The sequence below is a fragment of the Antedon bifida genome, chromosome 3 (assembly GCF_963402885.1).
Source record: "Antedon bifida chromosome 3, ecAntBifi1.1, whole genome shotgun sequence".
NCBI classification, from domain to species: domain Eukaryota; kingdom Metazoa; phylum Echinodermata; class Crinoidea; order Comatulida; family Antedonidae; genus Antedon; species Antedon bifida.
The window spans coordinates 26,918,129-26,932,763 of NC_136228.1; the positions used below are offsets into that span (position 1 = coordinate 26,918,129).

Genomic DNA, 14,635 nt, shown 5'->3' on the forward strand with positions numbered 1-14,635 from the left:
TTGTTATTATTTTTTACCACTTTCATATCTATTAGAGGATTTTATTTGATTATAAATGTTACGATATTCTTAAAACAAAAAAATCCCTCGAATAAGCATCTCCCTCAAATGAACTCTGCCTCCGCCCTATAAGGGCCCTACAAAACAATAAACACTATACTTTAAACTGTTATTAATCATCTAAGACACTGTGAAACAGAGTAGGTTTAGTTTTTCGAATGTCAAGCATTTTCAATAATGGTAACCGACAGAAAACGTACAAAGGGAACATCCTTTTAAAACCATTTTACCCGAGTCATTATCATTCCGAGAACCATCGTTTACACTTCTAGCCCACCCTCTAGTTAGACGTAATTGTTGTTGAATATTTGATATAAATTGGTAAGTTGTTCCATACTTTTGCAACTCCAACTTTGAACGATTAGTTAATTTAAGAGTCATAGTGGGGTATTATATATCTGTTATATAGAGAACATTGACAACTTTAGACAGCCTTATATTTAGACAATCCTGTGAGAAGTGACAATTTTAGAACATTGTGTACAAACAACAATTTATGCACACATATTTAACAAAAAATTATTTAAAGAATTAAATTTTTAGTGGCGGCCATTTTGAAATCTAAGATGGCCGACAGATTATCGCTTTACATAGTTAAGATTGTATAATGGGTACAGTAATACCATCAAAACGGACTTGTTCCACATTCATAATTTGTATTATTGGTGATATTCTGATTTTTAATAGGGTTATTTGAATGTTGGCGGCCATCTTGAATTTGGTCCTTTAAATGTCTTTTGAAAAAATGGCAACATATTTTTTTTCATTCCTTATATTATCAAGATATGAAATAAAGTCAAAGTTTGCTTTTAACAAAAAATATACACGACATTCATATAAACGACATACCAGCCTACACTATTGGGGAAAACCCCTCAAATGTTTTACCAAGTGATTCCTTATTAAGAACAATGGACATTTTCTAAAACGGCCATTGTTAAGAAGAGATAAACATCCTTGACAAGTTTTTACTTCAATAGAAATACCGTATCATCAAACACCATCCTTATAGATGATGAAATGGTACCTGGATATCCTTTGACCCCAGAGGCTGTAGTGACTAGTATTGGACAAGCATGCACCAAATATTGAATTGTATAATAAGTAGAGGTGAGAGGTTAAAAACAGATGAGGCAAAGATACTTTAAATAATTATTATATAAAATATTTTAATATAATTTATGCTGGTAAAAATTGATAATTTCAGATTAGATGAGCGCCTCATCTGCCTCATACTGGCTACGGCCCTGAGAGACAATTCTTCTTTCCTGTTAAATCTATCCATTCAATTAAAACTGAATTGAAAGTGTGTGAATTCATAAAAAAGAACCAAGAACCAATGACAAGAGCACTAGTGTCAGTCTGAGTTCAGCACATTAGAAAAGTCAAGAGCAAACAAGGGCTCCTCTTATTCCTTTACCATACAAGACATTTTGTTTAAAATTAAAGGTACTGATAATGTCCAGAGTACACATACCTGAGCGTTATGTAAAATGCTATTTATGACTGTAATCTTGCGTTTACAATTTGTAAGTTTCTTAACATAACCATCAAGTTCTATTGGTGCCTCTTTTTCTGTTGCAAGCTTTTTTAACACTACAGTATAAAAGAGAGTCAAAATGTGGTACAGTAGCAGACACTAGGGACTTCTTGATTAAAGTGAACGTGCAATACATTCACCTCCTCATGGGTGGTAGTCGTAGTCAATTTCCACCTCTCATAAGACAATATTACAAGATAAGGATTAGAAATTGTATTCCCGGAGCCCACCTGTTGACATGTATGTTGACACACCAGTGAACATTTTATGATATAATTACCTTTTTCTGGTGCTGCAGTAAACGAGTACATGGGCTTAGGCCAGAATAGCGTTGATAGTTTAGGCATACAGTACTGTAATTATTTGTATAGGGTCTTCATTTTATCGAAATTTGTGAACAGAATGTAGGACAGTTACAGTATTTGAAATTTAAATTAAAATCAAGCAAGAGGTGATAATTTAAAATAGATACCTTCATCAAGATCATCGATGTGTTGACGTAATTCTACTTGGCTTTCTCTAAAAAAAAATATATACAGGTTTAGGAAGTACAGTAACAATGATAACTACCACACTGCTACACAATAAAAAACTGTATAACAAAAAAAGTACAATAAAAACTATTCTAAAATTCAGCTTGATTAGCAATATTGCTTTACTTAAAATTTTAACAATACAGTATCATCACATGTCAAGATTTTTTCTCATTACAAAAAACAAATCCACTCTCAATGACTTGCCTGTACAGGAGAGCATTTTTTGTGTATGTTTGCCCTTTGTAAAGACAGGTAAAAATTGAATGAATTTGATTTAAGTCTGCCCTAAACCGTCTCAGCCAAAGTCAAGTACAGTAGGCCCCATGTCAAGTCGGCCCAAAGCAAGTCGGCCTAAAGCAAGTCGGCCTCAATTCAACTCAGCCTCAAGTCAACTCGGCCAAAACTAATCGGCCTCACGCCAACTCGGCCAAAACTAATCGGTCATCTAATAAAGTATAGAACCCAAAAAGTACAAACAAAGCGAATTGATATAATGATAATACTGTAATATTAAATATTCTTTTGTACACAGGAATAACTGTCTAAGAAGACTTTTTAATGAATAATAGGCCAGGTCTAATACTTTTTTTAGCAACAAAAATAAAAAAATAATTTCACCAACTTTTCTTTATTAAAGATGTATTGTCCCTCAAAAACATGAAAAATGAAGATTAAATAAAATCAGACTTTGAATAGGTTATTTTGTAGTTTTAATAAAGTTAATCACTTCCGTAGAAAACCCATTGGCTGGTAGCCAATTTGACTATTTTTTTGCTTTAAATTACTTTTTTTTCAGGTAAATAATACGAACGCCCCCTTGTGTTTTATTTTGTTATTAGGCCTAGGCAAGTTGATGTGAGGCCAAGTTGACTTGAGTCCGAGTTGCCTTGGGGCCGACTTGACTTGGGGCCAATTTGACGTGGGGCTTACTTGACTTTGGCCAAGATGGTTTAGGGCCGACTTGACCGGCACCCAATTGAACAGTGGTGAATCTAAGATTTTAAAATCTAGCGGGCCCTGGGCATAACAACTGAACTTGAAAATGAAGTGCTAAACTTAACGGCTTGTGCTTGTAAACTACGTCTGGGCACACATGTACAAGTCACTTGGTTTGACACCAAGAATTCTCCGCAAATCAAACATTGAATGGATCATTAGTATGCAGAGATAATTTGATTAATTCCCACCCACCCAGACCCTGCCCTGTGTGGTGTTGCCGGTGGTATGTACCTTATTGGCAATTTATTTGGCAGGTCATACGTACAAGTACGAGGCCTAGGCAATACGAGTACGAGGCCTAGGCTATAGGACTAGACTTGATAATGTAATTAACACAAAAACTTGGCAACACTCTATGCCACGATATTATATTTCAACAGTTGTTACTGTATTTCAGTCTCCATCGCAGATTTATTAGTACTGTATGTACGTACTCGATCATTTTAATTTTGAAACTAAATGACGTCCGCTTGATCATTGGTTGATTAGAAATCCAATTTACATATCGCCTGCCCCATATATCCAAATACGGTATGATAACCTACGTCATTCTTATTGGATGTTTGCGGTCTGAAAATCGATTTCTATACGTGTATCACAAGTCTGTATTTTTAGAAAAAAATCATCAAAAAGACAATAAATACAGACTTGCGGCAAGTCTAGTACCAGTACTGCAAAGTGCATAGTTAAATTGCTAGGTAGAACAGAAAACTATTTTGCTATTAAAGATGTATCGTCCCCCAAAAACTCAAATAAACTGGGTACCGGTTAGATCAAGACACAACTTTGCGCTGATTACTAGCTGCATTATTATGGGAGTATGTTTCCATACTGTGTTTGATCCAAAAAATGACCGGGGTTGGTAATTAAGATCTGAACTATTATTTATTATAAACTAAAATAAACTAAATATTAAAATAAAACTCCGCAACATTATGTAAGAAGTATGTTTCCATATTTGATAAAAAATAACTGGGGCAATAATGTAAAAGCATCATTTGAACATGGAATTAAACAAAAATTTAATTTTTTAAAACAGACAGAAAACAATAAGAGATAATACTATAATAAAAACTTTAAAATTAGAATAGATGAATTAATATATACATTTTGCAATAGGAATGGATTCAATTTATTTATTTACAATTATACATACAGTAGTAAAGTAGCCATAAGATAAGGCAGATATTATTATATCATGGTTTATAGAGTATTTAATTTTTTTCACATTTTCTGACAGTTTTTATTAATTACTATTTAAAGGCCAGGTGCGGGCAAAAAATTTCTATTGATCATACATTCCAATAATTATCGATCTATAGTTTCCCCTATGTTTCATAATTTTTGAGATTTTATTTGTGTTACACGAGCTTGTTGAAAATAAGCACTTTCTTATCAGTGGGGGGATAGTTCAAATTACACAGTAAAATCTCTATTCTTTTGTACACAAATTTTGTAAATAGAGGGGCATTTTAAAAAGCTATGAAAAATAAACGGTGTGGTAAAAAATGTTATCAGATGACTAAATATAGGTAATATAACTTGAATTTTACATTTCTGGTATTTTTATTCAACTTCAGATTTTTATTTTCATGCTATAGCAAAAATTATCCACCGTATATCCACCATCTTTTTTCACCTTCTAGGGAGTCACCAGACATGTTATTACATTAGGTTAAACTACCTAACTACTGAAAAAAAGTCTTCCTGGTTTTTATGGCAGAATTTTGCCAAAATTTGTATTTGACCATATTAAGGGAAATTCATGTTTTTTCGTCTTGATTTCTGTTACAAATATTTGATTTATGTACAATTAACCAGATATTATATTTAAAATTCATGCCTGTACCTGAGCTTTAAAATAAAAATATTTAATTATTTTTTTTTTGTCTTGTGTGGGTTCGTCCCACTTTTATTATAGTTCTCTGTTATAAATATAATAATATATATATTTGCACATTTATATATTTCTCTTATTTATAAGGTACATACTGTATCTTTTAAACAGTATATACATAGGCTAAGAATATTTAATTATTTGTAAGATCTACAGTATTGTTGCACATTTTAAGCACAAGGGTTCACCTGTTGAGTATAGCGCATCTGGTGTGAGGAGGGTCTTGTTATTTTACTCAAGCCCCCCCCTAAATCAACATAAATTTGATATCATCCTCTACCACTACAAAACAACCCATTCAAAGTCTGATTTATTTTATATAATAGATTTTTAAGTTAAAAAGGTTTCTTGTTTTATTGTGTTTTTAAAAAGATTTAAAGCTTTTAAATGTTTAAATAATTTAATAAATAGTTAAACCAGTAGACACGCGCGCTGGACCTAGAACTAGAGGTCTATTTATTATCGCCGTTGCTAAAGATACGGTACCGTATCCATGCTTCTAAAAACTAAAGATACGGTAATTATAGAGGGCGCTTCCGTTTGCTAAAAGTAAAATTGCATTCCTAAAACTCGTACCTAAATATAAAATTCGTTCCTAAATATAAAACTCGTTCCTAAATATTAAACTCCGGCGCTAATGCAGTTTCGTACCCACCCCTTAAAATTACTCAAAATTGTTTCAATACTTCATCTAACCTACTCACGAGTTGTCTACAGCATTCTGCAAGCATAAAATTGTAAAATATCGATAACTTTTTATTTATAAATAAAATTTATAATTGAGCACCCTTCAGAAACCCATCGCCGGCTTAGTTTCGCGAAAATCATCGCTAGGCCAGCCGATAAAAGTACGGAGGCCTCATAGGGCATTGATCTATAGAGGACGCTGTTATGGTCATATTATATGGCAATAAAAAATATTCCTCGTGAAACAAACTTTTAAGTTTTTTCATAAAGAAATATTTTGTGTTTAATTTATATGACATGTTGTTAATTTTTAGAAATTCTTTTTAATTTGAGTGTTGTGTCTTATTGTCAAATTATATTTTTGTGAGGGTTCCTAATGATCAGCTTCGGCTGGATGGACCACGCTCGTAAAATATTGTTGAAATAAATAAATAAACAGTTGCTTCATTATTAAATGATATATTTTTATTTTATTTTAATAAACACAACAGGAAAGAAGATAAAAAAGAAGAAATGAAAGACATGAAATGATGTTTTCAGTGTCAGCAGAAGTAAAATAAATTCTAGTAATTGATAAAAAGCATTTTTATTATATAATTATCATTGTATTACTGTACATTACATTTCAATAAATTATATCTTTCTGTTTTTGTTGCATTTCTTATTTCCATGTATTTGAAGATGTCTTTCATAGGTGAATAAAAAATTATATACTTCTATAAAATCTTAAAACAGGGAAACCATTAGTGGTGATAACATTACTAATACAATTAATTTGTCATAAGCTCCTTGTTTATTGTGTAATAACAATGTAGCTCAGGAATGAACGAAGTACTGTAATTCTTTTTATTTCATTTAATTTATTTATTTGACCTACAAACCATAATGTAAAATAACTAAAACAGAGGAAAATTGGTCAGTAGTACTTAAATCTTCAAGTCAGCAGTCCCGGCATACAATTTATCTTCTTTTCTGTGTGAAATTCTACTATTAAAAATGAAAGAACAAATTAAAAACATAACATATATGATGATACCCACAATGATGAATACAATAATTAGGTGATCATTTAGAATAAAATGATCACCTATTGTTATTGTATGAAATCTTTATTGGTTTTCCGCAACGAAGTTGTAGGAAAACCTCTTGTGATTGTACGAAATCATCATCATCATCATCATCTTCTTTTTTGTCATCTTCTTTCTTTCTGTATGATTTTTGTGTAACGCTTTTCTCTAAAACTTGCAAACATAACATTTTTTTAACTATGTTGACATTTTGACATTTATGTAACGTCGTCAAGCGAAGCTTTTCATGATGCTTACAATTGCGCAACGTGACGTACGCGCGATTTAACGATTTTCTCGTATTTAACATAGCTCGACAACCAAATAACATTTCAACTTGAAACTTTGCAAAAGTTTAATTTATATTATGCGCTAACTTTCTGTGGGAAAAAAATTGCGTGTTTTACACAAAGTTACGCGCACACGCGCATTTAAAATTTCAAAATGCGCAAAATTAATTTATAATCAACTTTCTACGCGTTTCATGTCGTTTTAAGCATGTCAAAAATTCCCACGCGTGCGCACATTTTTACGTGTGCGGTGCGCACGTAGCATTGAAAACGTATTTTTTTCGCGTGATTTATGTTTTTCCAGCCTTTTCTAGTAATTTTACCAAATTTTAAACAATTTCGACTTAAAGATACGTCATACGAGCACGTCGAATTGGACAATTTGCGCGCGTTTTTTATGAAAAGGTTAAAAAATTCGTTTAAAATATGCCTTTTTTTAAACAGTCGTAATTTCTAAACTAGACGGTCAACTTTTTGTGGATGGCATATTCTGGAAGTAGATGAGTTGTAGATATCGTATCAGGTATTATTATGGCTAACCGGACATTGTGACGTCATCGTATGGCCACGCGAATATAAAATTTAGGATTTTTGTATCTTTCGTCATAGCTTACCACATTGAATAGAGCGCATCTCCACTTATCCGTTTTCCATTTTCACCCCGATTTTGATATTGTCTAGGTCAATCAACTATCTTTCGCAGGAGTTAAAAATATTTTAATTTTTTTGACGTCATCATGCCTAAAAATGTAAATCACGTGTGGCATTAATTTCATCTTTACAGTAAATTTTAATCTGTTATAGCTCGTAAGAATAAAATGTGATAATCACGATTAAAACTTTTTCTGGAAGCTATTGGATTGTAGATACGGAAATATGTAAAAATGTTGCCAATCGGATGTTGTGACGTCATCAAATGGCCAGTTAAATAAAAAAGGTCGTATTTTCATCTTTTGCGTCATAATTCATTACATTTAAAAGAGCGCGCATCAATATTTCACGTATTCAAATTTCTTCTACACGCTGATACGTTGTTGCTGAGATAATTTCCTTTCGGAAATGCTACCTTCGCGTTTCATTTTAAAACCGTCAACATGTTAAAAATTGCAATAAATATCGGGTCCCGTAATTTCACCTATTCTACACTGTATGTGATATGGATACAGATTATGCTGTGTATACTATATATGAATTTAAACTAGACATGAAACTCGTCACTTTGACGAGTTAGTTATCCGCACCACGACAAACGCCACGTGCACGTCATACGTTGGAATATTGCACACAGATAAAGATGGCATTATGACAAGAACTGAAGAATATGATATGCTGTTAGTGCTGAATTCTGTCAATTTTGTGTCATATAGTATATACATGCAAACAGTATAAGCTGTATACATATTACATACAGTGTAGAATAGGTGAAATTACGGGACCCGCCATTTATTCCAATTTTTAACATGGCGACGGTATCAAAATGAAACACTTAGATAGCAATTTCAGAAGGAAATTATCTCAGGAACAACATATTAACGTGTAGAAGAAATTTGAATACGTAAAATATAGATGCGCACCCTTTTAAATGTGATGAACTATTACGCAAAATATGAAAATACAACTTTTTTTATTCAACTGGCCATATGATGACGTCACAACATCCGATTGGCAAAATGTTTACATGAACTCGTATCTACAATCCAATAGCTTCCAGAAAACGTTTTAATCGTGATTATCACATTTTATTCGTACGAGCTATTACAGATTAAAATTTACTGTAAAGATGAAATTAATGACCCACGTAATTAAAATTTTTAGGCATGATGACGTCATAAAAATTAAAATATTTTTATCTCATGCTAAAGAAAGTTGATTGACCTACACAATATATAAATGTAGGAGAAAAAAGAATACAGATAAGCGTGATGCGCTCCATTGAATGTGATGAGCAATAACGAAAGAGACAAAAATCCTATATTTTACATTCGTGTGGCCATACGATGACGTCACAATGTTTTTTTAGCCTTATTGATGCATGATCCGATATCTACAACTCATCAACTTCTAGATTTTGTAATAAAAATAAACGGTTAACGGTTTACTTTAGAAACTATGACTGTTTAAAAAAAGACATAATTTTGACGATTTTTTAAGCTTTTTCATAAAAAACGTGCACGAATTGTCTAATTCAACGTGTTCGTATGGCGTTATTTAAACTGGAAAAGGTCTAAATTGTTTTCAAAATTACTAGGAAAGGCTTGAAAAATATAATTCAAGAGAAAAAAATATGTTTTTAACGCTACGTGCGCACCGCGCGCGTAAAAAATTGCGCGCCCGTGGGAATTTTTGACATGCTCAAAATGACAAGAAACGCGTAAAAAGTTGATTAGAAATTAATTTTGCGCATTTTGAAATTTTAAATGCGTGTGCGCGCGTAACTTCTTGTGAAACATGCCATTTTTAATCCGTAGAAAGTTTGCCCCTGATATGACTTAAATTTTGTCAAAGTGTCAATACTAAATGACTTTTGGTTTTTAATCTATGATCAATCATTGAAATTCATAAAATTGCGCGTAAGTCACGTTGCGCAACTATGACGTCATTCAAAAATAGGAGGTGCACAACTTCACGTAAATGCCCATATGTTGTCAAAGTTATGAAATGTTATGTTTACACATTTTAGAGGAACAGGACTCACAAAAAGGAAGGAAGGAAAGAAGAACTAGACATGAAACTCGTCACTTTGACGAGTTAGTTATCCGCACCACGACAAACGCCACGTGCACGTCATACGTTGGAATATTGCACACAGATAAAGATTATGGCATTATGACAAGAACTGAAGAATATGATATGCTGTTAGTGCTGAATTCTGTCAATTTTGTGTCATATAGTATATACATGCAAACAGTATAAGCTGTATACATATTACATACAGTGTAGAATAGGTGAAATTACAGGACCCGCCATTTATTCCAATTTTTAACATGGCGACGGTATCAAAATGAAACACTTAGATAGCAATTTCAGAAGGAAATTATCTCAGGAACAACATATTAACGTGTAGAAGAAATTTGAATACGTAAAATATAGATGCGCACCCTTTTAAATGTAATGAACTATTACGCAAAATATGAAAATACGACTTTTTTTATTCAACTGGCCATATGATGACATCACAACATCCGATTGGCAAAATGTTTACATGAATTCGTATCTACAATCCAATAGCTTCCAGAAAACGTTTTAATCGTGATTATCACATTTTATTCTTACGAGCTATTACAGATTAAAATTTACTGTAAAGATGAAATTAATGACCCACGTAATTAAAATTTTTAGGCATGATGACGTCATAAAAATTAAAATATTTTTATCTCATGCTAAAGAAAGTTGATTGACCTACACAATATATAAATGTAGGAGAAAAAGGAATACAGATAAGCGTGATGCGCTCCATTGAATGTGATGAGCAATAACGAAAGAGACAAAAATCCTATATTTTACATTCGTGTGGCCATACGATGACGTCACAATGTTTTTTTAGCCTTATTGATGCATGATCCGATATCTACAACTCATCAACTTCTAGATTTTGTAATAAAAATAAACGGTTAACGGTTTACTTTAGAAACTATGACTGTTTAAAAAAAGACATAATTTTGATGATTTTTTAAGCTTTTTCATAAAAAACGCGCACGAATTGTCTAATTCAACGTGTTCGTATGGCGTTATTTAAACTGGAAAAGGTCTAAATTGTTTTCAAAATTACTAGGAAAGGGTTGAAAAATATAATTCAAGAGAAAAAAATATGTTTTTAAGGCTACGTGCGCACCGCGCGCGTAAAAAATTGCGCGCCCGTGGGAATTTTTGACATGCTCAAAATGACAAGAAACGCGTAAAAAGTTGATTAGAAATTAATTTTGCGCATTTTGAAATTTTAAATGCGCATGCGCGCGTAACTTCTTGTGAAACATGCCATTTTTAATCCGTAGAAAGTTTGCCCCTGATATGACTTAAATTTTGTCAAAGTGTCAATACTAAATGACTTTTGGTTTTTAATCTATGATCAATCATTGAAATTCATAAAATTGCGCGTAAGTCACGTTGCGCAACTATGACGTCATTCAAAAATAGGAGGTGCACAACTTCACGTAAATGCCCATATGTTGTCAAAGTTATGAAATGTTATGTTTACACATTTTAGAGAAACACGACTCACAAAAAGGAAGGAAGGAAAGAAGAACTAGACATGAAACTCGTCACTTTGACGAGTTAGTTATCCGCACCACGACAAACGCCACGTGCACGTCATACGTTGGAATATTGCACACAGATAAAGATTATGGCATTATGACAAGAACTGAAGAATATGACATGCTGTTAGTGCTGAATTTTGTGTCATATAGTATATACATGGAAACAGTATAAGCTGTATACATATTACATACAGTGTAGAATAGGTGAAATTACGGGACCCGCCATTTATTCCAATTTTTAACATGGCGACGGTATCAAAATGAAACACTTAGATAGCAATTTCAGAAGGAAATTATCTCAGGAACAACATATTAACGTGTAGAAGAAATTTGAATACGTAAAATATAGATGCGCACCCTTTTAAATGTGATGAACTATTACGCAAAATATGAAAATACGACTTTTTTTATTCAACTGGCCATATGATGACGTCACAACATCCGATTGGCAAAATGTTTACATGAATTCGTATCTACAATCCAATAGCTTCCAGAAAACGTTTTAATCGTGATTATCACATTTTATTCTTACGAGCTATTACAGATTAAAATTTACTGTAAAGATGAAATTAATGACCCACGTAATTAAAATTTTTAGGCATGATGACGTCATAAAAATTAAAATATTTTTATCTCATGCTAAAGAAAGTTGATTGACCTACACAATATATAAATGTAGGAGAAAAAGGAATACAGATAAGCGCGATGCGCTCCATTGAATGTGATGAGCAATAACGAAAGAGACAAAAATCCTATATTTTACATTCGTGTGGCCATACGATGACGTCACAATGTTTTTTTAGCCTTATTGATGCATGATCCGATATCTACAACTCATCAACTTCTAGATTTTGTAATAAAAATAAACGGTTAACGGTTTACTTTAGAAACTATGACTGTTTAAAAAAAGACATAATTTTGACGATTTTTTAAGCTTTTTCATAAAAAACGCGCATGAATTGTCTAATTCAACGTGTTCGTATGGCGTTATTTAAACTGGAAAAGGTCTAAATTGTTTTCAAAATCACTGGGAAAGGTTTGAAAAATATAATTCAAGAGAAAAAAATATGCTTTTAACGCTATGTGCGCACCGCGCGCATAAAAAATTGCGCGCCCGTGGGAATTTTTGACATGCTCAAAATGACAAGAAACGCGTAAAAAGTTGATTAGAAATTAATTTTGCGCATTTTGAAATTTTAAATGCGCGTGCGCGCGTAACTTCTTGTCAAACATGCCATTTTTAATCCGTAGAAAGTTTGCCCCTGATATGACTTAAATTTTGTCAAAGTGTCAATACTAAATGACTTTTGGTTTTTAATCTATGATCAATCATTGAAATTCATAAAATTGCGCATAAGTCACGTTGCGCAACTATGACGTCATTCAAAAATAGGAGGTGCACAACTTCACGTAAATGCCCATATGTTGTCAAAGTTATGAAATGTTATGTTTACACATTTTAGAGGAACACGACTCACAAAAAGGAAGGAAGGAAAGAAGAATAATACAGAAAACTAGATTTGAACTCGTCACTTTGACGAGTTCGGGTTATCCGCGCAAACGCAACATGCACATACTTTAAACTATATGAACTTCGACAATTATTATGCCATCCGTTGACATGAATTAAGTATGTTTAAAGTGCTGAATTGTACCTATTTTGTAGCATACAGCATATTACAGTATTTACAGAATACACTGTATGTTATATACAGTGTAGCATAGACGAAATTACGAGACCCATCTTTTAAATCCAATTATTAACAAGATGACGTCATCAAATTGACATATAAAGATAACAATTTTTGAAGATAATTATCTAAATAATTACATTAATACAAATTTGAAGAAATTTGAGCACGTAAAAGTGAGATGCGCTCTCGTTTAAATGCAATGAACTTTTACGCAAGAGATGAAAATATGACTTTTTGAATTCAACTGGCCATATGATGACGTCACAACATCTGTTTGGCAAAATATTCACATGAATTTGTATCTACAATCCAATAGCTTCCAGAAAACGTTTTAATCATGATTATCACTTTTTATTCTGACGAGTTATAACAGATTGAAATTTACTGTAAAGATGAAAATAGGTGACCCACGTTATTTACATTTTTAGACATGATGACGTCATAAAAATTAAAATATTTTTAACTCATGCGAAAGATAGTTGATTGACCTAGACAGTATTAAAATATATGAGGAAATGGAATACGTATAAGCGAGATGCGCTCTATTTAATGTAATGAGCAATAACGAAACAGTCAAAAATCCAATATTTTACATTCGTGTGGCCATACGATGACGTCATAACATCCGAGGGGTAAAGATTCTGCATGAATTCTTATCTACAACATATCTGCTTCTATATTAAATTTAAAAAATTGGGGGTAACGGTTGATCCTGAGGAGCTATAATAGATTCAAAATAGGCATAATTTTGACAAAATTTTGTCACTTTTGCAATTAAAGCGCGCGCAAATGGTCTAAATCAACGTGCTCGTATGACATCATTTTAATTGGAAATTATGTCAATCTTTTTTAAAATGACTAGGAAAGGCTGTAAAATCATAATTCAAGAGAAAAACACATGATTTTCATACTCCGTGAGCACCTTACGCGTAATTTTTTTCGCGCGCGGGGGAATTTTTGACATGTTTAAATTGTCATGATCAGCGTAGAAAGTTGATTAGAAATTAATTTTGCGCATTTTTTAATTTTAAATGCGCGTGCGCGCGTAACTTCTTGTGAAACATGTCATTTTTAATCCATAGAAAGTTTGCCCTTGATATGACTTAAATTTTCACTAAGTGTCAAAACAAAATGACTTTTGGTTTATAATCTATGATCAATCATTGAAATTCATAAAATCGCGCGTAACTTACGCTGCGCGACTCTAACGTCATTAAAAATATGGAGGTGCACAACTTCAGGTAAATGTCCATATAATGACAAAGTTATACAAAAGATATATTCACAAGCAATAGGGGATATGCGACGCACAAAAATCCGGGAAAGAAAGAAGAATAACAAAGAAGATGAAGATGAAAAAAAAGATATTTACAATCACATGGGTTATCCGCAACTAAGTTGCGGATAACCAAAAAATATTGATCTCATACAATTACAAGGAGTTATCCGCTTGGTATACCAAGCGGATAACTAATAATACAGAAAAAAAATATTGATCTCATACAATAACAAGGAGTTATCCGCTTGGTATACCAAGCGGATAACTAATAATAAAATTCAGCAATAACAACATATCATATTCTTCAGTTCAGGTCATAATGCCAACGTG

At 32.5% G+C, this 14,635-nt stretch overlaps 1 protein-coding gene across 2 annotated transcripts in view; it reads right to left on the bottom strand.

Moving 5' to 3' along the window:
* Positions 1–14,635, bottom strand: part of LOC144836940 (SNARE-associated protein Snapin-like) — a 31,551-nt gene that overhangs the window by 6,139 nt on the left and 10,777 nt on the right. For both annotated transcript variants that reach the window (XM_078691888.1, XM_078691889.1), the window contains exons 2-3: positions 2,073–2,119; positions 1,538–1,656 (exon numbers count right to left, since the gene is read on the bottom strand). In XM_078691888.1, the coding sequence (XP_078548014.1) occupies positions 1,538–1,656; positions 2,073–2,119 (166 nt within the window). The remainder of the gene's footprint in view (positions 1–1,537; positions 1,657–2,072; positions 2,120–14,635) is intronic.